Consider the following 25697-nt stretch of genomic DNA (forward strand, 5'->3'; position numbering starts at 1 on the left):
TATGTATATATAAAGAATTAAATGGTTTCTGTTTTGTTGCTGTTGTTGTTGTTGTTTCTTCAATTAGATTTGTTTCTGTTTATAAAATTATGTTATACATTTTGAAAACAATGTATGACGACTTAAAAAAATGCGGGTTGGGGGAGGGGATGGTCTTGCGTCTAGGTTTTTTAAAAAAAATAAAAAAAATTTGGGAATCAAACCCAATTTTGCAAAGAAAAAAATTCAAGTTATTAACATAAAATTATTGTTGTTGTTGGTTTGTGTTATGCATATCAAAAAGGCAAAAATATATATATATAGCTATATATCAAAATAAAAAGAATTAAAGGTCATAACTAAAAACTAAGAATTAAGTAAAGAAAAAAAAAACAAAAGGAGATACAATTTTTGAACTGTGGAAGGGGGGAGTTGGTCGTGCTGTTTTGTGGGTGGGAGGAGGACGAACTTGTGATTTTCAGGTGTTGGTTTGTTTTGGACTTTCTGCATATTATTTAAAATTGTAAAAAGGTGTTGATATAACACTTTCCCTATAACTCTGATATTATTTTATTGTTTTTTTTTAATGATATATACGATAGGTAAAAGTTATGTGTTTGTTTTGTGGGTGTGTGTGTGTGTGGTGTGATATTGCCGTTGTTGCACAGCAGCACATTAGAGAAGAGGCGGCGGCATTATTGCTAGAGTTAAAGCTCCAAGTTTTCTTGTTCTTCTTCTTAATTACAAGTTTGCGGCGTCGTTGTTGTGGTAGAGCTGTTTTCATTGGCCGCCGTAATTGGTGGAGATGTGGCAATTTTTGGTTCACCTGGAATGAAAAAGACAACGAGGATTAGATATAAAATAGTTTTGGGGAGAAAATTTAAATGGAATTGAGGAATTCTAATACCTTGTGGTCTTGCATTGTCTATAGAAGACTTTAAGGACTTCTATTGTCTCTAGAAGACCATGAGGACTTCTATTGTCTCTAGAAGACCTTGAGGTCTTCTATTGTCTCTAGAAGATCTTGAGGTCTTATATTGGCTCTAGAAGACCTGGAGGTCTTCTATTGTCTCTAAAAGACCTTGAGGTCTTGTATTGTCTCTTGAAGACCTTGATGTCTTCTATTGTCTCTAGAAGACCTTGAGGTCTTCTATTGTCTCCTTCTATTGTTTCTAGAAGACCTTGAGGCCTTATAATGTCTCTAGAAGACCTTGGGGCCTTCTATTGTCTCTAGAAGACCTTGGGGCCTCCTATTGTCTCTAGAAGACCTTGAGGTCTTCTATTGTCTCTAGAAGACCTTGAAGTATTCTATTGTCTCTAGAAGACCATGAGATCTTCCACCGTCTCTAGAAGACCTTGAGGTCTTCCATTGTCTCTAGAAGACCTTGGGGCCTTCTATTGTCTCTAGAAGACCTTGAGGTCTTCTATTGTCTCTAGAAGACCTTGAAGTATTCTATTGTCTCTAGAAGACCATGAGATCTTCCACTGTCTCTAGAAGACCTTGAGGTCTTCCATTGTCTCTAGAAGACCTTGAGGTCTTCTATTGACTCCAGAAGACCTTAGGGCCTTCTATTGTCTCTAGAAGACCTTGGGGCCTTCTATTGTCTCTAGAAGACCTTGAGGCCTTCTATTGTCTCCAGAAGACCTTGGGGCCTTCTATTGTCTCTAGAAGACCTTAGGGCCTTCTATTGTCTCTAGAAGACCTTGGGGCCTTCTATTGTCTCTAGAAGACCTTGAGGTCTTCTATTGTCTCTAGAAGACCTTGAGGTCATATATTCTCTCTAGAAGACCTTGAGGTCTTCTATTGTCTCTAGAAGACCTTGAGGTCTTCCATTGTCTCTAGAAGACCTTGAGGTCTTCTATTTCCTCTAGAAAACCTTGAGGTATTCAATTATCTCTAGAAGACCATGAGGTCTTCTATTGTCTCTAGATGACCTTGAAGCCTTCTATTGGCTCTAGAACACCTTGAGGTCTTCTATTGTCTCTAGAAGACCTTGAGGTCTTCAATTATCTCTAGAAGACCTTGAGGTCTTCAATTATCTCTAGAAGACCTTGAGGTCTTTTATTATCTCTAGAAGACCTTGAGGTCTTCTATTATCTCTAGAAGACCTTGAGGTCTTCTATTGTCTCTAGAAGACCTTGAGGTCTTCTATTGGCTCTAGAAGACCTTGAGGTCTTCTATTGGCTCTAGAACACCTTGAGGTCTCTAGAAGACGTTGAGGCCATCTAGTGGCTATAAAAGTTCTTGAGTTCTTCTAATGCCTATATAAGACCTTTAAGTCTTCTAATGCCCATGAAAGACCTTAACCTTTTTAACCTAACCTAACCTCGCTCGTTACAGCTACCCTACTTACATAAATCATTTTCGGCTGTTTTATTAATTGCAGGTGTTGTTGTTGTGTTTAATTCTTCAGCATTATTATTTACAACAGCAGCAACAGCATTGCTCGCCGAATCATTTTCCAGCGAATTAGCGCCATTATTGGGTGTTGTTGTGACGACATCAGCAACATCCGCACTATCAACAGTGTCTGTTGTTGAATTTTCCTGGGGAGCAGTGGCAGTAGCCTCAGTTGCATGTTTATCATTTGTTTCCACCACTTGGGTTGTGCTGACAACCTCTGCAGCGGGAGCGGCAGTAGCCTCACTTGTTGTTGCTGCGGCTGGTGTTTGTGATTCAACTATTGCTACATCCTCATCATCCATTTTTTCTACAACATCATTACTTGATGAACTTGAATCGACTTCCATGGGTTCGGGAGTTGTATCTTTAGATTCAATAACTACAGTTTCGCTGGCCGTCACAGTAGGGGCAGCAGGTGCAGCAACAGTTGTAGCATCTGTTGATTGTTGCGGCTGTTGCTGTTCTAAACTTGATGTTGGTTTTTCCACAGCGGCATTTTCCACCAATTCAACTTCATCTGAACTCATGGAATCTGATTGTAGGACAACAACGTCATCAGCTTTGGCGGCAGAAGATTCTTCGGCAACCACAGCAGCAGCATCGGCAACTTGGCTTTGGGTTTCTTCGACGACCGGTTGCAGGGGTGCTGTGTCTGTGACATCTTTAGCTGCAGGTTCTTCTGTGGCTGTTTCTTGTGGTTTTGTTGGCTCCTCGACGGCAGCAGCAGCGGGGGCAGATGCGGGTGCGGCCTCTTCTGAAGATTTTTCTTCATCTGTTTTATTTGTCTCCTGTGTTTGAGCCTTGGTCGCTACCTCGGGTTGCTGGCTTTCTTCAGTTACGACTTTCTCGGCTTTTGATTTTTCTTCAGATTCCTTGGATGCAGCAGCACTATCTACCACTTCTTCGGACTTTTTGCTTTCTTCTTCAGGTTTCTAGAAAAATAAATGTGGAAATATTATTAACGAATTTTTATAAATGAATCCTTTTAGTGATCTTCTTACCTTCTCTTCTTCTCCGGTTTCCATTTCTTCCACTTCCTCTTCCTTTTCGGCGGCTGCTTTATTCTTGGCCGCTGCAGCCTTACCACCTCTACCCTTGGCTGGAGTTTTCTTTTTGCTGGGTGTAGCCTTAACTTCCTCCTCCTCTTCCCCTCCATCTACAGATGTATCCAATTTGCGACCACGACCGCGTGCACGTGTCGGTGTGCTGGCACCACTGGCCGGTGAGGTACGTGCCTTTTTGGCAGGTGGTGGTGTTGCGGCCGCCGCCGCTCTGGTTGGTGTACCTCTGGTACTGGACCGTGTCCGTCTGCCACCTTCCATTTCCAATGAACCACCCATATTCTTAACTAGCTCCTCGCTTTCTAGGCGGGCACGTTCCACATGGGATAAACGTTTTGATGGGGTACGTTTGGCCTGCAAGAAAAGTGAAAAGTATTAAATTTTTGTAAATAAAAACTGGTAAAAACAAAGAAACTTAAAGAGCGGTCGATCAACGAAGAGTTAGAGGTCACTTATGCCAAAACAAGAAGCCATCAAAGTCGTCAAGTCTATAGGAGCGCTTGAGGCCTTTTATGGCTTATATAAGGCCTTGAGATCTCCTGTGGTCTATAGAAGACCTTGAGGTCTCCTAAGTCTTTAGAAGACAAGGAGGTCTCCTATGGTCTATAGAAGACCTTCAGGTCTCCTTTGGCCTATAGAAGACCTTGAGGTCTCCCAGGAGACCGTAAGGTCTCCCATGGTCTACGGAAGACCTTGAGGTCTCCTATGGTATATAGAAGGCCATGAGGTCTCCTATTGTCTATAGAAGGCCTTGAGGTCTCCTATTGTCTATAGAGCACCTTGAGGTCTCCTATTGGCTATAGAACACCTTGAGGTCTCCTATGGTATATAGAAGACCTTCAGGTCTCCTATGGGCTATATAAGACCTTTAGGTCTCCTATGGTCTTTAGAAGACCAGGAGGTCTCCTATAGACATTGAGGTTTCCTATGGTCTATAGAATACCTTGAGGTCTCCTATGGTTTATAGAAGCCCTTAGGTCTTCTATGGTCTATTGAAGACTTAAAGGTCTCCTATGGTCCATAGAAGACCTTGAGGTCTCCTATTGTCTATAGAAGGCCTTGAGGTCTCCTATTGTCTATAGAGCACCTTGAGGTCTCCTATTGGCTATAGAACACCTTGAGGTCTCATATGGTATATAGAAGACCTTCAGGTCTCCTATGGCCTATATAAGACCTTTAGGTCTCCTATGGTCTTTAGAAGACCAGGAGGTCTCCTATAGACATTGAGGTTTCCTATGGTCTATAGAATACCTTGAGGTCTCCTATGGTTTATAGAAGCCCTTAGGTCTCCTATGGTCTATTGAAGACTTAAAGGTCTCCTATGGTCTATAGAAGACCTTGAGGTCACCTATGGTCCATTGGATAACTTGAGGTCTCCTATGGTCTATTGAAGACTTTAAGGTCTCCTATGGTCTATATAAGACCTTGAGGTCTGTTATGGTCTATCGAAGACCTTGAGGTCTCCTATGGTCTATAGAAGACCTTGAGTTCTTCTATGGTCTATAGAAGACCTTGAGGTCTCCTATGGTCTATAGAAGACCTTGAGGTCTCCTATGGTCTATAGAAGAGCTTAAGGTCTCCTATGGTCTATAGAAGACCTTGAGGTCTCCTATGGTCAAATGGAGACCTTCAAGTCTCCTATGGTCTATAGAAGACCTTGAGGTCTCCTTTGGTCTATTTAAGATCTTGAGATCTCCTATGGTCTGTAGAAGACCCTGTGGTCTATAGAAGACCTAGAGGTCTCCTATGGTATATAGAAGACCTTGAGGTCGTCTAATGCCTATAGAAGCCTTTGAGATCTTCTAATGCTATAGAAGACCTTGAGTTCTTCTAATGCCTATAGAAAACCTTAGAATTTTGATTATAAATTATTTTCTAGATCAGGTAACGTATTTATGGTCTTCTCAGGTATGTATGTGGAAATCCTCTATACCTTCTACCAAAGCGTCTAAGTTTACGTTGGACGCCATTGTGAGCGTTTTCATTTAGACACCCCCTCATCAATCTTTCAAATATGAAATGAGGAAGAAAAATAAATACAACAAAAACGTAATTGATTTTTTTTGGTTCTTCCATTCCTTTTTGGCCATTTGTGTGACAAATCGACAAAAATTTGGCGCATGATTTTGTGGTGCGCAATGCCATTTGGACTCGCTCGCCACAAAACAAAAACACTTGTCGTCCCTACCAGGCAGACAGACACATGTATCAACGTTTTGGGGGAGCAAATGCTCTCTTCGACTTTTTCTCTCTCTCTCTCCTTCTCTTGCTCTCCTTTCTCTCGCTCGGAAAAAATGTACATTTGCAAAAAGTGAAAAATTTTCTCGAAGAGGTGTTGAAAATTTTTCATTTGAGAACATCAAATCGTATCGAACGGTACAGCAGAAGTAGCAGCCGAAGCAAAGAAAGAATTCAAAAAGAAAATTCTATAAAACCAAATTTTTCTTTGGGAAAAAGGAAAGTAAGTAAATTTTGTGGAAAAAGGCATGGCAAATTTTCATCGGATCGGAAAAAGAAAATAAAATTTGTTAAATTTTTGCAAAGGATGTGGGAAAAATTATGAAAGACAAGGTAGAACAAAAAATGGACAAAAGAAAGAAAACTCTTGTAATCCCTTAGAAAAATGTATGTGCTTGTGCGAAATGAAAAACCCATAACCCCCTAACCAAACATGGGGAGAGTAGTGGTAGTGAGAGAGCAGAAAAAGTGTTGTGTTTTTGATGCAAAATTTAAAAATATTATTAAAATTTTGAAAAAAGTGTTTTTTGAAAACAAAAACATATTAAAAAATTCCCTTACAGTAACCTCATGTTTTCTTATCCTGCATGTCATAATCCTCCTTTGCGTATGTGCAAGAAGTGTGTGGCAGGCACAGTATAGATTTTTTTCTTGGCCCGACACCTTGTCAAACACACACACACAGACAAATTAACGAAAAATGGAAACTACGACGAGAAAACAATGAGTGGTGGTTGTAAAACAACAAAAATAAATGATGGGATGTTGTCCTAAGGACAATGTAATAATTTCGATAAATGGATTTCATAATAGTTTTAGGATGGATTTACAGTTGTAAAACACATTTCGAAAGACTACAATTTATTATCAAAATGCTGTTGTGGCAAGACTTGTGGGATATGCCTGAATTTGGATAATTGAGTCAAGGACCCAGCAGCAGTTCTCAAAGGATTTCATAATCATTTCCTGGAACAGTAAGAAAAGATTACTCAGTTTTAAATTTCAAAATGCTTTGTCAAAACATGAGGCATAGGGAATTGAGTCAAGGACCCACAGTTCGAGGTTTTTGGTTCCCACAGGATTCTGTAATAATTTCAGAAAGGGAAGGAGGAGTAAATGTTCTTCACTTCTAAAATCCATTATGAAAAAATGCAATTTTACTTCTAAATGTTGTTGTGGATTGTGAGTCAAGGGCCTAGCTCTTCGTTACTATCTAAGCATTGTATGGCATCATCTGAGCAGAAGCCCTATTGAAAACAAGAGCGTTGCTCAACAATTAATCAATGATAAAAATAGACGATAAAATGGTAAAAATATCGATATCCGTATTGAGCTACAGTATGGAAAGGAAAACTTAAAAAATATAATAAAAAATTAAAAAAAAAAATATTAAAAAAAATAAAAAAAATTTAAAAAAAATTAAACATTTCAAAAAAAAAGCAAAAAAAAAATAAAAATTTGAAAAAAATTAAAAAAATAATAATAAAAAAATTAAAAAAATATTAGAAACTATAACAATTGGAATCATGTTTAGGAAATCCATTACATTGGATGTTTTTTTTTTTTTTTCTTTGAAAATTGTGAGGTTTTGTTATATTTTATATTAAAAAAATTAAAAATTCAAATTAAAAATAAAATTCCAAAAAAAAAATAATAATTTGAAAAAAAATTAAAAATTTGAAAAAAAAATTAAAAATTTGAAAAAAAATTCAAAAAAAATTGAAAAAAATAAAAATTAAAAAAAAAATAAAAAAAATGAAAAAAAAAAATAAAAATTTGAAAAAAAAAAATTTGAAACTATAACAATTGAAATCATGTTTAGGAAATCCATTACATTGGAGTGTAAAAATGTTTTTTTTTGAAAATTGTGAGGTTATGTTATATTTTGAACAAATGCTACCTGGCTAGCTTCCCACCCAAATTATGTTTAAAACTATTTTAAAACGGCAAAAGCAGCTTCCAGAGGGAACCTTTTTTTGTCTTCCACAAACTAGTTAGGAATGATTTTTACCAAAATTGTTTACAAATTTTGAGGTTATGTTCAGAAAGAAGCATTTTTTAATTTGGGGTTTTCTGAAAAATTCGCATTTATTAACGAAAAAAATGAAGAAAAATTAAATTAAAGAAATAAAAAAAAAAACAACTGAAATCCAATCCAAAATTTTAATATGTTATATTTTTAATACCAATTTTTTATTTATTTATTTTATTTATTTATTTTTTTTTTTTTTTGAAAATTGTGAGGTATCGTTTTGATGGATATTTTGTTCAAAGGTTGACTAACTTCCCACTCAAAATATATTTAACACAAAATATTTAATCGACAGAAGCCGCTTCCTGAAAAGGTTAGGAATAATTTTACCAAAAAATTCTATTCTAAATTTGGTACCCATTCCGAACTCGAAATACTAATTTTAAAACTATTCCGGTGAAATCAATCAAAAATCATTAAAATATCGAATATCGGAAGGTATCGTATAAGGGGCTACGGTATCGATAGTGGGCACCCCTTACGAACGAACTACACATACCACATTTGAAGCAGAGTCTTATCAGGGAAGATGGAACTAATTTGTAGCACCAAATATTACATTTTAAACCATTCCGGTGGAAAATGTGACACAAGTCTTCAAAGATGAGGACGTGTACCTGTACAGGCAATATCCTGTCATTAAAGATGGATATACGTCCGTTACGAACTCCAAATACCAGATTTGGAAGAAATGCAGTGGAAAATGCGACAGAAAATATCGAATATTGAAAGGTACCACCGACGTAGCCAGAGTGGAATCCGGGCCCACTCCGAAATGGTAAATTTTTGGATATTTTTAGGCAATTTTGCTGGCGAAGTAAAGTACCAATGTAAGTTATTCCTATAGTGATTAGGAATTCTGTTGCGAGATGTTATCCTTCGAAGGCTTGGCCTCCTCCAATTTCAAATTTTCAAATGGAAGATTTCAAATTTTGACCCATTTCGATTCGATAGGAGAGACTATACTAAAGAGGGAACGAATTATTGGAAGTCGATTCCAATATCAGAAGAAGTGGAAAATTATGGTCGGGAGTTGCAGTTATTCACAAGCTATAGCATGGACTGTTTTAACTTAATTCCAATACCCCTTCATTATTGAACATTTCATCATCTCACTAAAATGCCTTTTTTATCACTACTTCTCTTCACAGTCTAGCCTGCCAAGATGTCGTTGTTGAAACGTTTCGCTGATGAGGAACGAGAGTCCAAATATGGACGAGTTTTTGCTGTATCGGGTCCAGGTAAGATAATAAGAACACATCCATTTTAATTGTATTCCCCCATTAAATAAATCCATTTTCTTTCAGTTGTTACCGCCGAATGCATGTCCGGCTCCGCTATGTACGAACTGGTACGTGTCGGCTACTACGAATTGGTTGGTGAAATTATTCGTCTGGAAGGTGATATGGCCACAATTCAGGTGTACGAGGAAACTTCAGGTGTCACAGTGGGTGATCCCGTCTTGCGTACCGGCAAACCGCTCTCGGTTGAATTGGGTCCCGGCATTATGGGTAGTATTTTTGATGGTATTCAGCGGCCACTGCGAGACATTGGCGAAATGACCAGCTCCATTTATATACCAAAGGGTGTAAATGTCCATGCCCTCTCACGTAGCACTGCATGGGAGTTTAGTCCGGTAAATGTTAAGGTTGGCTCACACATTACCGGTGGCGATTTGTATGGTGTTGTGGTAGAGAACACCTTGGTTAAGCATCGTATGATGGTTAGTCCCCGTAGTAAGGGTACCGTGCGTTATATTGCCCCACCGGGTAATTACACCATGGAAGATGTGGTCTTGGAAACGGAATTCGATGGAGAGGTGACCAAACACACCATGTTGCAGGTGTGGCCAGTGCGTCAACCCCGACCGGTTATTGAAAAGTTGCCAGCCAATCATCCATTGTTTACCGGCCAGCGGGTGTTGGACTCCCTGTTCCCCTGTGTCCAGGGTGGTACAACGGCCATTCCAGGAGCCTTTGGTTGTGGTAAAACGGTTATTTCACAGGTAAGAGGATAGGAGAGCCGTTTGGGGAGAGAGTATGGGAAATAATTTGATTTTTTTTTTTCTTTTGATTTCCAGTCCCTTTCCAAGTACTCCAACTCGGATGTCATCATTTATGTGGGCTGCGGCGAACGTGGTAATGAAATGTCTGAGGTACTCAGAGATTTCCCTGAATTGACCTGTGAAATTGATGGTGTGGTTGAGTCTATTATGAAACGTACCGCCTTGGTGGCGAATACCTCCAACATGCCTGTGGCTGCCCGTGAGGCCTCCATTTACACCGGCATTACCTTGTCCGAATATTTCCGTGACATGGGCTACAATGTGGCCATGATGGCCGATTCCACCTCCCGTTGGGCTGAGGCCTTGCGTGAAATCTCTGGCCGTTTGGCCGAAATGCCTGCCGATTCTGGTTATCCTGCCTATTTGGGTGCCCGTCTGGCCACTTTCTATGAACGTGCCGGTCGTGTGCGTTGTCTGGGCAATCCTGAACGTGAGGGTTCTGTATCCATTGTGGGTGCTGTATCACCACCCGGTGGTGATTTCTCTGATCCTGTCACCTCAGCCACCCTGGGTATTGTCCAAGTGTTCTGGGGCTTGGATAAAAAACTGGCCCAACGCAAACATTTCCCCTCGATCAATTGGTTGATTTCTTATTCGAAGTACATGAGAGCCTTGGATGAATATTATGACAAGAATTTCCCCGAATTTGTGCCACTGCGTACCAAGGTTAAGGAAATTCTCCAGGAGGAAGAAGATTTGTCGGAAATTGTACAGTTGGTGGGCAAGGCCTCACTGGCTGAGACGGATAAAATTACCCTGGAGGTGGCCAAACTTTTGAAGGATGATTTCTTGCAACAGAATTCCTATTCACCCTACGATCGAGTGTGTCCATTCTATAAGACAGTGGGTATGCTCAAGAATATGATTGCCTTCTATGAATCGGCCCGACATGCTGTTGAATCAACGGCCCAATCGGATAATAAGGTGACATGGAATACCATCAGAGAATCGATGGGCAATATTATGTATCAGTTGTCATCAATGAAATTTAAGGTAAAATGAGATGAAAAGGAGTAGGGGAGAAGAAAATAATGTAAAAATCTTCTCATTACAGGATCCCGTCAAGGATGGTGAGGCCAAAATCAAGGCTGATTTTGAACAATTGCATGAGGACATGCAACAGGCCTTTAGAAATCTTGAGGATTAAATCAAGCAAAAACCTAATAATTTGATTTAGAGAAATTTTAAAGACAAACTCTTAGCTAACCTAAACGAATAATAACCAAAAACAAAAACAAAATAGAAAACAAGCAACCTGAACAATAATTGTAGCTGGACAAAACAAAAAAAGGTGAATATAATATATACTCAATCTGGTGTATAGTAAAAAAACATTTTTCCTTTCAGATTATCTTTAGGTAATGTTAAGCATATTCTATACAAAAAAAAAAACCAAGCAGATATTATAACACTTTGGAGGCAACTATTCTTTTAGAGAAAAATAAAAAAGTGAAATGTATCTTTGGGCGGGTGGAATGTTCATTGAAATCCCTCCTCCCGCTCCTCCTAGATACATGGAATATCAATATACATGTTGTAAAAGACAAAATTTTCGAAAAATATCTCTCTCTTATTGAAATGTTATATGTGTTATTATTCTATTTTTATTGTATATTAAAATTATATTGAAGTGAAAAAACCAAAAAACATTAAGCTCTCATATGTATAATCCATACAACAACAAAAAGTACTACAATAACTACTAATGGAAATCGTTAAAGACAACAACAACAACAATACAAACATATAATTTTTGTCATTATTTAACAAAAATACTAAATACACACTCAACGATTAGCTATTATTAAATATTAGTAATCGCATAAAAATACCAACTGTTATTTAAACCAAACAAATATTATGTATGTGACGACTATGTGTAAGTCGTTGTGTCTTACATACATACATATTCTAAAAACATTAAACAATAATAAAATAAAAAAGAAAAATGCATTATGTATATTCAAGTTACATTGAAAGTGTTAAAGGTTTTTTTTTTTTAAAATACAATGTATTGAAACGTGGAGAGCAAGTAACGAGAGAAAAACAAGTGAAAAAGCTGTAAGTTGGGCCGGGCCGAACTTTGAATAACCTCCACAATTGAAGCGAATTTGGCAATAAAATCCGTTAAATATTATGTTAAAATCTTAAAAATGCCGAACGTAGCTGTTATTTTAGGATCTATACGACGACATGGATCAGCATAGGTAACATTTGTCATAAGCCATTACAATATTCAAATACGAAGCTTAAAAAAATCATCAAAATACCGAATATTTGGGGGGTACCGTTATATGGGGCAATACGAAGACTTGGACCAGCACAGACAATTTTCTGTCATTGGCTGTAATATTCATTACGAACTTCAAATACCAAATTTAATACAATTCCGGTGAATAAATTCGCTAATACCATCAAAGTACCGAATATAGAGAGGTACCAATTTGCGGGTACGAAGACGTGGACCTGCACATTACGAACTTCAAATACCAAATTTAAAACAATTCTGGTGAATAATGTCGCTAAAATCATCAAAATGCCGAATATTGCGGGGTACCGTTATATGGGGGCTATACGAAGACGTGGACCTGCACAGATAATTTTCTGTCCTAGGCTGTAGTATCCATTACGAACTTCAAATACCAAATTTGAAAAAATCCCGTTGAATAATGTCGCTGAAATCATCAAAATACCGAATATCGGGAGATATCGTTATATGGGGGCTCTAGGAAGACGTGGACCTGCACAGATAATTTTCTGTCCTAGGCTGTAGTGTCCATTACGAACTTCAAATACCAAATTTGAAACAACCGCGGTGAACAAATTCGCTAAAACCATCAACATACTGAATATCGGGAGGTACAGTTGTATGGGGCTATACCAAAACGTGGACATACATGGTCCATTTTCAATACCAAAAGTCCTGCAGACATAATATACATTTGAGTAAAATTTTACCAATCTACTTAATTTCGTTCGGAAGTAATTTCCAAGAATTTTATGCAGATCAAGAATATATATACTTTGTGGGGTCTAAAATGTGTATTTCGAGGTGTTACAAACGGAATGAAAAACTAAATATACTCTCCATACTATGGTGGAGGATATAAAAAATTAGATTGCAACCTCTTCGCCTAGAAGATGTGACCAAGGACTTTAAACGCCGCTATATGGCGCTCATGACGATCAGAAGACAAAATTTTGTGGCCGGCTACGTCAAACAGTGAATCAAAAGTAAGTCCTTTTTGTAGGAAGAAATATGCAAACCCTGTTTGAAATTATGGCTGAATACTTCGAAATACAAAAATGTGGACCGATATAGTCAATGTTTCATACGAATCGAAGCTACTACACCACATAAACGGGTATGACAAATTTCCAAGCTGCACATTAAATAAAGTGGCCAACAAGTAACTTCATTTCAACATGATGGACGGGCGGGAATAGCCAAATGAAATTAAAGTTTCACACTCTGACAAATATTTTGAGATTCTGCAAACCCAACGGATAATGCAAATGGTATCTATGCTGAAACGACTTAGAATTCTTTGCTGATATCATGTATTATGGGGTTGTCTTCAAAATAATGAAATAGTCCATATTTCGTGATACACATCATATGGTGGACTTTATGCTGGTAATATTTACCCTTTTTGAAAAAAAAAGAAATCTTAAATGTTTACTACATAAAATAATCTTCAACTTCATTTAAATATACCTATACCTTTCCACTGGACAATGAAGTCCTTTAATGCAGATGCACACACGCAAATTATAGCTACACACTAGCCAACAGTCATTCTTGGAACATCTTTGGTTTTTACTTAACCATTAAAGTAAAGATATCTAGACAAACAAAAAATTCTCAAAGGAAATTTTAAACAATATTATTTGTACTTATCTCACAAAAGTTTCCACTGTTGAAGGCGGCGACCACAAACTATATTACGTCTTCTAAACATCAATATTTCCTTTTCTCTATATCTTTATTGCCCAAGCAATTATCTTTCAAAAGCTTTTTCAGAGTTTGCCCATTTTTTCACTATGCAATGGGATTTTATTAATAAATTTTTGCAACGAAAAATTTGCTAAAATCCCGCCATTAATGCAACGCCTCCACATGGGCTATCAATGCACTTTACATGGTTAATGTCAAATACTCTGGCCGCCTCACTCGCATGTGGCATCTCTTGTAAGGTGTCAAGTCATTTTAAATAATAACGGCTAAATGTTACAGCTCTCTTCCTCTCTATCTACACCCCTTCATTCATTTAATGTGAGAAATTTCATTTCTCAACGAAATAGAAACAAACACAAAACAAACAACAACGAGCAACATGTAAAAACAAAGTACAGCAAACACAAAACACATAGAAAAAAACACACACGCATACACAAACAACACAAAGGAAAAAAGATCTAACGAATGAAACAAGAAATGGAACAAAACAACGAAATAAAAACAAATAAATTTGAAAAATAGGTTGGCTGATAACACAACGAAGACGGTGGCGACGCTCGGGGCAGCGACGACGACATGAAACAACATAGAATCAAGGAAAGGGAGAAAAAAATATATAACACACACACACGTGCGAGCAACAACAACAACAAATATTAAACACATTTGGTTTGGCCGGCAACGGAGAATCGAACTAAAAATGTAAATATACTGTCGTACAGACACACAAACATCCCAGCAAATATAAACCAGAAACATGAACGACAACAAAAAAAAAATACAGTCACGATGGATAGATAGATGGCTAAATGGATGCGACGGCGGTGTGGTGCTAAAGGTGGCGGGTGTTTTAATACAGATGTGAATGTATTATGCCTGTCATGAATTGAACAGAGTAGAATGTATTGGTAAAATGTTACATGTGGAAAGATAGACCACAAGCAAAGATTCATGTGTAAATCTCAAAAAAAAAAAAAAACAACGAAACATTAACCAGTAGCGCTTGCTAAGCCGCCATTATGGCAATCAATTACAGTGATTGTATTGCTAAACATTTTGCCTGCCATGACTATGGCACTGTTGAGCAATAGTTTTGTTATTGTTGTAAGATATTACATGTTATGCACACAATACAGTTGCCAATTCCCCATTATGTCAAAGTGTAATGAAATTCTTGCATGCTTTCATTTCCAGAGTGTTCCATTCTGTGAGGAAAAAACACGCGGGAAAAAATTCTGCTCACACCGGCAGCGCTGCAACTACTCGTGAAGCTTCATTAATCTCTGCACTTTTGTGCTGCTAATTTTTTATTCCTCTTCTTTGTACTAATCGCCAATCTCACGAATAAAAGGAATAAAATTTAGAAAAAATAAAAAAAACAAGTAACACGAGTAAATGACGAGACTATAACAGAAACGAGGTAAGCTTTATCGCGCAACCTTGTTAATTGGACAATACGACGACGACGAATCATTTATTTGTATGCGCTTTGTCGTACTTATCGAACTCAAATGACGAACATCAACAACAACATTATTATATACAAACAATCAGCACTTACGGGTGTCTTTTTGCTCTCCACTACGGGCGATGATGATGACGATGACTCGGCCTGTTTTTCTGTGGATGCGGCAGCGGATTCCACATCAGCATCTGGTGTTTTTGTAGTGGCATCCTCCTTGGCCTCACTTTGAGCGGGAGTCTCAGCTTCAACTTGTTTTGTAACTTCTGTCGCCTCAGTCGGCTGCGCTGCAGCTTCTGTTGATGGCGCGCTATTTTGCTGTTGTTCACCAATATTTTCCACAACCTCGGACATGTTTTCCTCTTCTTATTTTGATGACTTTATATCAATTGAATATCAATGCTCTTGTTTTAGGATAAAATCTAAAACTTTGTTCAAACAATAAAAAAACACCGCAGAACTTTTATTCTTTGCTTTCAATTGCCAAGCACTCTACTACACACTTCTGCTTTTGGTATTCACGCGAGAAAAAAACGTATGTACGTAGTTTGATTGTATTGAAACAACTCTACTCATGCACAAACACAACTACAGGCACGGAATTTTTTTTTATTTGCTGGTTCACACTCGTTTTCTTTTACCCGTCTCTTTAGAACACGTAATTTATCTTGTTCGACCAATTACAAAGTTATTTGTATTAAACAAAAATACGTATGAGTTTGGGTAATATTTAAGAGAATTGTTTTTAATAAAAATCGTTTATTTTGAACAGAAGTTAATGCACAACAGCCGATAAAAACGCCAACTAAAAGTGTTAATGCTCAACAGCAGAGTAGACGGCAAGTAGTAGTAAATCGATTACAGTTGTAAAATATGGTAGTAAAAACGTTTGTTTCACTGTTATCGATTATTGAATATAAAAGAGAGGGCAATGCATCAAGTTGTTCGTTTGGGCGTTAGGTGGGGTATACACTATCAAACAAACTAATATAGATAAAGTAAAGGTGAAAGTACACAAAAAGGGTTTTAACTGGCATAAGTCATCGGCTGGCTTTTTCGTAGAGGAACAAAGGAGTTTTAGGTTGACTTAGTTCTATTACAGTCCCAAGCTCCTTTGTTCTTTCTGACAAAACCAGTTGGTGACTTAAGCCATTCATGAATTTAAGTAATGAATGGTGCAACTACTCAAGACAACCTCTATTCCAATAAAATATCCAGCTCAGCGGTTTAAAGTACATTCCTCTTAAAATCTACTATGTAAAACACACAATTTCAATATTGTCAAAATTATATTTTTTATTATTCAAAACAATACATATGTATGTAAAAGGTTTGCATCATGTAAACCCAGTAAAATTTAAACGTCAAAACATGATAGAAGAATACATTTACAAGGTGAGACAAAAAAAACTGCAACAAAGTCAAACGCCAAAAATTGTCGGAAATAGCATCAAATTTTAGAATAAGTTTAGATTTGTTCGAATTGGTCGCCTATGGTACGAATTATGGCTTTCTAACGGCCAATAAAACCGTCACACGCTGCCCGAATGTTGCTCTGCGATATTTTGGCCCATTCCCGGCGAAGCGCTTGCTTGAGGTGATCGACATTTTAGTATTTTTTAGTGCCAACCTTGCTTTCCAAAATACTTCACACGCAATTATCTTACCGATTGGTATCCGTAGATTTTAATGGCTATTGTGCGCTGGAAATAAAGCGAGGAACATCATTTTGTAACCATTCTTGGGTGATGCGTGCTGAGTGCGATGGTACTGAGTCCTATTGGAATGTCCAAGGTTTGCGGCCAAAATGTTTGAGTGTCCAAGGCTTTAATACACCCTCCAGAATATTTTCGCTGTTATTGCGGCCCACACCATTTCCATGTTTGGCGCTTGAGTTCTGGTGGCCAACCGAAACTGCACATTGACCTCTTTGGCAAGGAAAAACGATCATTTTTTTTGTTTACAAACTACTGGACAAGAATGTTTTCTTATCGAAGCAAACAAAATTCTTCAGTTCACCACCTTCGGCCAAGCGAAGCAACACTTCAGCACTTTTGAGTCTATTTTCTTTCTGTTGCGGTTGCGGTGTAAGTTCTTTACGCCGAACTCATCCCTCAATATTTGCCGAATGGAATATTTCGATATGTTAAGCTCACGAGCTATTTTTCGGCCACAGCGACACGGGTTTCGATCAAGTAGCTCCTTTACTTTTCGAACCATTTCTGCTGATGTTGGTGTTTTCTCCCGTTCACTTCCTTGACGTCGGGCTACGCTACCAGTATCACGGTAACGAGCGATGGTACGAGACACAAAAAATGTATTCACATTTAAATGCTGGAGTGCTCTAACGATAGCCACTTGGTTTTCCAGCTAAATATAAAGAAATCACACTATCACGCTTGAATTCCATCACGAATAACTTTTTTTTGGAATATTCTCGCCAAAATGCTTTAGTACGCTTGTAAACAATATAATGTGTTTTCACTGGAATAATTTTAACAGCTGTCGGACGAGTCTTAGAAATGACTGCAGTCTGAAGTTCGTTGCATTTTTTTCATCTCACCCTGTAGATGCGCCAACGCTCGGGAACCTTGAAATATCAACATTTTTAAAATGTTCTTTTTCAAAAATAAGTAGATTTTTATACGTTTTCTTTCGCCAATCGGCACATACCAGTTGCATTTATTATATGTAAACACTCTATAAATTACGGCAATTCACAATTGTAGTTAAATGAACTAAAGAAACCAGTTAGCTCAGAAAACTGGCTCTATTTCACAAAGTTCCTTGCAGTGAAAATTTTTTCTGTTGAACTTTCTTTGTTTATTTTGCAAACGGCTCATATTTGCCCGGCATCGAAAGCAAGTTTTCTTATTAAATTTTTAAAACTCTTATAGAAATAAAAAACTATCACATTGACACAACAATGGAGACGGGTTTTGATGTTGGAGAGGCTGCGAGCCATAGAAATGAAATAATAACATATATACTGAATGGAATATCGAATAAACTTCCCCTAAAGGAGAAGGATATGAGTGCAACGCTCAACATTAAGGGAAGGATGTTTAATGTGGCCTTTCAACAGGCAAAATTAGCCTTACAAGAGGTAAGGTAATAAGATTTAAATAAAAATTAAGTATTTCTGATTCATTTATTTTTATTGCAGACATATGGCATTGTTGTTACCGATGTACCTGATACCAGAAGTGGCAAAGCGTTTATATGCTACAACGAAGATGCCGCCAAATGTCATCTTTTGTACGATGAAGACCAACTGCGTCAGTTGACTTTGCTTTTTATTGTGCTTTCCTATTTATTTATGAGAGGTTCAGATGCCCCCGATAAAAATAGTACAACAGAAGGTAGGACGGCATTCGTTGAAATTTCCACATGAGATATTAATTCTTTTATTGTTTTTTGCAGAAGATTTAATTCATTTTCTTAGTGGCTTGCGTATAACATTCGATAGTTGTCATGAATATTTCGGAGCCAACGTGAAAAAATTGTTAACAGAAACTTTTGTCAAACAACTCTATTTAAAAAGGGACAAAGTTATATCCGATATCGACGCAGAAACAAAGTATGTGGAAGATAACAATACTTGAAAAAAAAAAAAAAACGTTTAACATTATTTAAAATAACAATCCATATTTTTAGGTTTTACTATTCTTGGGGTTACCGAGCCCATGTTGAGTTCGATAAAAAGCTTGTTTTTGAGTCCACCGCTAAGGTAATGAACATTTGTTGGCATTATGTATTTATAATTTTTTGTGTCTTTTTCAGATTTTAAAAAAACCCACAAAGATTTTTGTGGCAAAATATAAAGAAATCTATGGTGATGATGAAAATCAAATGCAGGAATAAGTTATTTTCCTTTTGTTATTTTATTCAAAGTTACAAATAAAGGTAAAAGGATTTATGTTTTGTTAAACAAAAATAATGGATTAATTCTTATACTGACTAAAATTTAATTTTAATTAGTGTAAAGAGATCTATATTTTATTTCAAAAAGAGATCTGCATTTCGTATAAAAACAGCCGAGAAAACTATAAAGATTTTCCAGGGCGAAAATCCATAGTTTTCTTTGTGGAAGCCAAGTTCTGAAAAGATTTATCTCTGATTGTAGACATTCTTTCAAATACTATTCAGTTATATGTAAGGGTTATTAGAACAAAACAAAAAAGAAGTCTATTCAAAAAAAAAAAAAAGAAAAATAATAATATTTAATAACAAAACGCTCAGTTGGATTTTGTTTCCAGCTCCTTGTCGGAATACGATATATGATCTTCATAGAATTTAATGACCATTTGTGGTATTTTGATATTGGCCACTGAGGCTGGCACAATACCTGTTCGTTTGACGCCCTTGAATCTTATAAGGAAATGGATGTTACCATTTATTTCAAAGGCCCCAATAATCGTTTCGGCCTCTATGCCCCTGTGGAAACGTGTAATATGCAAGAATTTGGAATTATTATTGCTATGCTTAGATTCGCAACTCGGCTTTCTCTTTGGTTTTGAATCTTGTTTGTGTTCAATATTTTTGCGAACTATTGTTTTTGAATTTCCAAGTTTGCGTTTGGAGGATATTCTTCCCTTGGTTATAGAGGATATATTCTTCTTAGTTCCTGATGCTGAATTCATGTTGGCTCTGAAGTTTTGTTCTTTTTCAAATTTCCTTAATAAAGCAGAACAATTTAGATGCTCTTTACGTTCCCAGGTGTTTTGGGTCTCTGGATAGCCTTTCCATTTGAGAAGATATTCAATCCGTCCATTTCGTCTACGTCGACCACAAACCCTTTCCACGATGTATTCCTTATGTTTTTTATTTTTAATGGATTTCATTTTGTTTTTATAAAATTATATCTATTCAATTATGCATTAAAAGGATAAGAATATCAAATTTTTGACAATTAACCGACAACGGAGTTGTAAACTTGCCCTACTCATTGTTGCATGTTTAAGCAAGACCAATTGCTGAGAAATGCATCTCTGAAATGCCCCAAGAAAAAGAGAGCAAATACAAACTAGGGTTTACACAAGACAAGTTCTAAAGTATGTAGTATAAAACAGGCATTGTAGCATGGCAGAAGAATGCAGGTAGATACATCAACGCTTGGGAACATTGATATGTCAAAAAATTTTAAATATCTTTTCAAATATAAGTAGATTTTTATATGTTTTCTTATACGACGTCATTCGGAGGTTATTATAGTACGAAAATAATTGACAACCGCGTAAACTGAAAAATGGTTCGAGAAGTAAAGAAGCGACTTGTTCGAAAACCACGTCGCAGTGACCGAAAAATTGCTCTGGAGCTGAACATATCGCAATACTCCATTCGGCAAATATTTAAAAGTGAGCCATTGGAATTACAAAAAGTGCAAGAACTTACACCGCAACAGAAAAAGAAAATAGACTCAAAAGAGCTAAAGAGTTGCTTGCCTTGGCCGAAAGTGGTGATGGTGAACTGAGAAAACATTCGTTGTCCAGCAGCAGTTTGTAAACAAACAAAATGATTGTGTTTACTTGCCAAAGATGCTGAAAATGCGCACCTTCGGTTGACCACCAGAACTCCAGCGCCGGCCATGGTAATGGTGTGTGCCGCCATAATAGCCGATGGTCCCTAATCGACCATGGCATCGGAGTAAATGCCGAATGTTATAGTAAACATATTCTGGAGAGTGTATTAAAGCCTTGGGCACCCAAACATTTTGGCCGCAGTCCTTGCACATTCTAACAGGACTCAGCACCATCGCCCTCAGCACGCGCCACCCAAGAATGGTAACAAAATGACGTCTCTCGCTTCATTTCCAGTGTACAATGGCCCCAAAATCTCCGGATACCAATCTATTGGACTATTGCGTCTGGAGTATTTTTGAAAGCAAGGTTGGCACTAAAAAAATATACCAGTGTCGATCACCTCAAGCAAGCGCTTCGCCGGCAATGGGGTATTTTGTCCCATTCCCGGCAGAGCAACATTCCGGCAGTTTGTGGCGTTTTCATTGGCCGTTTGAAGGCCATAATTCGTGCCAAAAGTGACCAATTCGAACAAATCTAAACTTATTCTAAGATTTGATGTTGTTTCCAAAATTTTTTGCTTTCATTCAAAAAAATTAAAAAAATATGGCGTTTGACTTTGTTGCAGTTTTTTTGTTTTTATTTCACCCTGTATCCCTAAAGGCTTATTTCGCTACAAAAAACTGTAGGCTTTGTCGATGCATGCGTTGCAATAAGCATTTTGAAAACACCCGAATTTAAATATTATTTGAAAAACATCATTTTTAAAAAAACACGCTTTGTCCAAAAGATCCCCAAAGCACAGCAATTTGAAACAACAAAATTTGTGGTAGAAAGTTGTACTCATATCACCTGAAAACTCCAACATGAAAGTAAACAAGGACTAGTAATTCATATAAGTCGCAAATAAAATGAAATTATCTGCACATCACAAGGGCGAAATTATGCTATTTCGATAATTAATGCATGAACTCTATTGTCCTGTCTCATGTAAATGCAGTGTTATTTATTTTAAGTCATTTTTTTATTTGTTCCTTTTTTTCTTTTCTTCCTTGTCGATACCACACTGCATGTTCTTATTGGTGGCTCCTAAAAATATTACGTATGACAAAAAGCAAAAAAAAAATTTAAGGAAAAACTCATTATTTGCAGTGGGGATGTACAAAATAATGATTTATATGTCTAATACATTAAAAAGATCAATAATTAATACATGAATGTTCTAAGAAATAATATTTCCCACTAATCCAATGTGCCATGCGGCAATATTAAAGAGTGCACCTCCTTTTTGCAGTTCTAGTTTGGATTCTTTATTTGTTTACATTTGTAAACTTCTTGTTAGAATTAAAGTATTCCCAAAAATAGAATATAATAAAAGGAATTATTATGGAGGCTGGGAAGGAAAACAATTGTCAGGAGACTTTCGGTGATTTTGATTTGAAAAATTTACTCTGTGACCAGGAAGAGACTGAGGTGCCTCTTTTAACCGAAATGGTGGGTAAACTTCAATGTATATATGTGTGTGTGTGTTGTTCTTTAATTAATTTTTCTTCCTTTCCGTTCTTAGGTGAGAAACCACTACCTCAATTACCTGGAAAAACAGCTCATGGAAAATTTCCTTAAATGTTATAATAATCTGGATGATAATACGAGTGACCAGGAAAACGAACAGCTTAATGTGTGTTCGGAAAAATATAAAACATCTATTAAGAAGACGGCGTTTTTGTTGGAGGACAAAGCTGTGGAAGCATGCCGCATAGCCCTAAGATACCAAAGAGCTATGGTGAAGATTGTAAGTATTGATGGATTGGACATTATTATATTGGAAAGTGTAATATATTTAAATTTTAGAACAAAAATCCTATGGCAGGATGGATATATCTATCCATGGATTCTTCATGTAATTGATAATTAATATATTTTCTCCCACAGATTGCCATTGTGAGACGTTCGACCCAGGAGAAACGCCTTATAACACCTCTGGAAAATACAATCTTGAATTTTGAATTGAACCAACCCCAAACCAAAGGCACCCAGACTGATGCAGTAATAGATCACAAAACAAATGTCATCGATATTCCCCACAGAAACGAGACGATTTCCCTCCAGAAGCCAGAAAGGGAAATTCATTCGAATGAAGATACTTCACATGAGATGACCTTGGATGAAAAAATTGAAATATTTAAACGTCATTTGCAAAATGGTCACAATACTCATGCCGTGGACATAACAAGACATGCAGATAAGTCATTGGCCACCAAAAGACATTGTCAAGTGAAAAAGTCACACAAAAGTAATAGAGAACATCATCATCATCCGCGGCGTCATCATAACCATCACAGGCCTTATAAGGAAATAAATAACCATCAGATGGGGGGAAAATTACCCATAAGTCCTGCAGACACCATGTTGACTTCTCAAAAATCATCGCCACATCCTGTAGAAAACCCCCTAGAAGTAGTTCATGAGGAACAAGAGGAAGAAGTGTTAACAAAATCCATAAATAATCTGGTGGCCGATATGGAAAATTCCAATGATAGTGTCGCCTTGGAATTGGCCCGGTTATTTAGTGAAGAGAAAACCGAATTGGATGAAATATTTGGCATAGATCCAAATCAAGAACCCGATGATCCACAAATCTGTAAAATATTAAAAGAAATTGAGCAGGCTCAAGTTGGTGGTGGTTGTGGTGTTGGATCACAGCAGCAGCCCCAAGAACATACTCCAAAATATGACAACATACAAAAGAGTCCCACAATACAATCAAATAGTAATAACAAAAACAATGCAGACCAAACCTCCCCGAACCGATCCACAAATAACCCCTGTGAAAAAGATCTCAGCAATAGCCTCTGGCCATGCGAATTGTTTATGCAAAAACGCAAACTAAGCGAATCATTGGCCCGCCTGCTGGAGGAAGATTTGCGTTGGCATGATATCATGAAATGGAAATTTGCCGAATTATTTGGCGAGGATAGTGACGATGAATTCACACCATGCAGTCCGAGCATTGAATTGGACGAGATATTAATGGGCAGCTGTGTGAAACGTATTTCGCCATGGGTTGTAAAACATCTTATGAAACCAATGAAACATGGCCTGATTGGCAATCGTTTTGTTTTCAAGAAATTAGCTAAGCATATAGCTCGTTCGATTATCATGGAAAATCAATATCCCGGTAAGTATTCGTATGACATTTGTTGTTGTATGTGATGAAATTGAATTGTTTCTTCCAGATGAGGCTATCGTCAAGGGATGTATTGAAAATTATTTTTGCCTGCATCAGGCCGTTATGACACTGGACGATTTGCAAGATGTACCAAGTATATCGTTAATATAAATGAAGGATACAACACCTGTATAGAATAGTTAATTAGTTTAGTTTTAGGATATGTGTATTTCAGTGAAATATAAATATATATTTTTTTGTTTTCAAATACATTAAGCTATTTATATTTATTTTTTTTTAATATTTTCAGATGCTTACCTGGTTTCAGGGATTTAAAAAAAACCTACTTAAAAAGACATTTTCTTAATTCGTGGCCTTTGGAACAACATGTTAGGGGCCGTTTATGTTTACACAGTAAGCCATAAGGCTAAAGAGGGAATATATATATATATATTATTTGATACGGCCAATATGTGCCAGATCGAAAGAATTACAATCTTAGAATCTAGGTCTCTTAGAACGAAATCTGTTTCAGAACAGAACGCTCTAGCGGTGTCCGTTCATCCGTCTGGCTGGCTGGATGGTTTAGATTTTACTCTATTTTATTATCAAACTTAGATCGGATTCGCAAAATTGGTCCACTTCTTCTGGCACCTACCATAGAAAAGCTCAACATTTCCAAAGAAAAAAAATAACTCATAAAAGAGAAAAAAACATAGAATGTTGTTCCAACATTGCAAGTCCCAACAATATCGAACGACTCCATCTGGTACCTTCCAACAAAGGGTTGCAATTTTGAATAGCCGAGAGAGAAACAAACATCCGATCCTCTCCAAATTTCAAACATCCCAATATTTTTTTTCCAACACAAGATCTGATGTGAAGATGAAAGGCATCGGCCCACTCCTTCCAGTACTTTCCCCACAAAAGGGTCAAAAGTTTGAATAACCTAAACTCTCCTAAAAGGCAAAATGCCCACCCGATCCTCTTCAAATCTTACACATCCCAATATTTTTTCCAACACAAGACCTGATGTGAAGATGGTAGATATCGGCTCACTCCTTCCGATACCTTCCACACAAATCGGTCAAGATTTTGAATAAACAAAACTCTTCTAAAAGGCAGAAAAAGGCTTCCGATTCTCTTCAAATTTCACACATTTCTATATTTCTAGCAACACAAGATCTGATGGGAAGATGGTAGATATGGGATCATTCCCTCTGGTATCTTCCCCACAAATGGGTCAACATTTTGAATAACCAAAACGCTCATAAAATGCATAATAAGCATCCGATCCTCTTCAAATTCTAGACAACTTAATATTTCTATCAACACAAAATCTGACGTGAACATGGTAGACATCGACCCATTCCTTCCGGTAGCTTCCCCCCAAATGGGTCAAATTTTTGAATAAACAAAATGCTCATAAAATTTAAAATAAGCATCTGATCCTCTTCAAATCTTACATATCTCGATATTTCTAGTAACACAAGATCTTGTATGAAAATGGTAGATATCGGCCCACTCCTTCCGGAACCTTCCCCACAAATCAGTCAAAATTTTGAATAGCCAAAACTCTCATAAAAGTCAAACTAATCACCCGCTTCTCTTCAAATTTCACACACCTCAATATTTTTACCAACACAAAATCTGGCGTGAAGATAGTAGAACGGTCCACCCCTTCTATTATCTGGTACCTATACATCTGTCGGCCAAAACAGTCTGATATTTTTAAACCTGTTTTCTACTGAAATATGTTCCAGTTTTCCAGTTCTCATTCCCCCAACCCAACCTCAATTTCCTCAAA

At 37.1% G+C, this 25697-nt stretch overlaps 5 protein-coding genes across 6 annotated transcripts; 3 read left to right on the top strand and 2 right to left on the bottom strand.

The window, feature by feature from the left end:
* Window positions 1–608: 608 nt before the first annotated feature.
* On the bottom strand, window positions 609–16045 carry LOC101892753 (uncharacterized abhydrolase domain-containing protein DDB_G0269086). 2 transcript variants are annotated; one of them, XM_005189752.4, is made up of 4 exons: window positions 15302–16045; window positions 3385–3798; window positions 2334–3315; window positions 609–805 (listed from the first exon to the last, which is right to left on the bottom strand). In XM_005189752.4, exons 1-4 carry the CDS (start codon window positions 15554–15556, stop codon window positions 717–719), a joined length of 1740 nt encoding a protein of 579 aa, XP_005189809.2. In that variant the 5' UTR covers window positions 15557–16045; the 3' UTR covers window positions 609–716. The 2 variants fall into 2 exon arrangements, with proteins under 2 accessions (XP_005189809.2, XP_058974255.1); XM_059118272.1 differs by lacking the exon at window positions 15302–16045 and adding an exon at window positions 13504–13633.
* Window positions 5746–11426, top strand: LOC101892582 (V-type proton ATPase catalytic subunit A). Its single transcript, XM_005189751.4, has 6 exons — window positions 5746–5905; window positions 8866–8955; window positions 9022–9719; window positions 9795–10772; window positions 10834–11070; window positions 11127–11426. The coding sequence occupies exons 2-5, from the start codon at window positions 8880–8882 to the stop codon at window positions 10924–10926; spliced, it is 1845 nt and encodes a 614-aa protein (XP_005189808.1). The 5' UTR covers window positions 5746–5905; window positions 8866–8879; the 3' UTR covers window positions 10927–11070; window positions 11127–11426.
* A 1959-nt stretch (window positions 16046–18004) lies between the features above and the next one.
* On the top strand, window positions 18005–19134 carry LOC101896136 (melanoma-associated antigen 9). Its single transcript, XM_020039022.2, has 5 exons — window positions 18005–18308; window positions 18369–18564; window positions 18626–18782; window positions 18860–18932; window positions 18986–19134. Exons 1-5 carry the CDS (start codon window positions 18129–18131, stop codon window positions 19064–19066), a joined length of 687 nt encoding a protein of 228 aa, XP_019894581.1. The 5' UTR covers window positions 18005–18128; the 3' UTR covers window positions 19067–19134.
* Window positions 19068–20224, bottom strand: LOC101896307 (heterochromatin protein 1-like). The gene has a single exon (XM_020039023.2). It carries the CDS (start codon window positions 20044–20046, stop codon window positions 19441–19443), a length of 606 nt encoding a protein of 201 aa, XP_019894582.2. The 5' UTR covers window positions 20047–20224; the 3' UTR covers window positions 19068–19440.
* Window positions 20225–21988: 1764 nt separating this feature from the next.
* On the top strand, window positions 21989–24160 carry LOC101895974 (uncharacterized). The gene is made up of 4 exons (XM_005189776.4): window positions 21989–22215; window positions 22289–22513; window positions 22654–23899; window positions 23958–24160. Exons 1-4 carry the CDS (start codon window positions 22108–22110, stop codon window positions 24059–24061), a joined length of 1683 nt encoding a protein of 560 aa, XP_005189833.2. The 5' UTR covers window positions 21989–22107; the 3' UTR covers window positions 24062–24160.
* Window positions 24161–25697: the final 1537 nt, after the last annotated feature.

This window comes from Musca domestica, unplaced genomic scaffold (genome assembly GCF_030504385.1).
Source record: "Musca domestica strain aabys unplaced genomic scaffold, Musca_domestica.polishedcontigs.V.1.1 12, whole genome shotgun sequence".
NCBI classification, from domain to species: Eukaryota; Metazoa; Arthropoda; class Insecta; order Diptera; family Muscidae; genus Musca; species Musca domestica.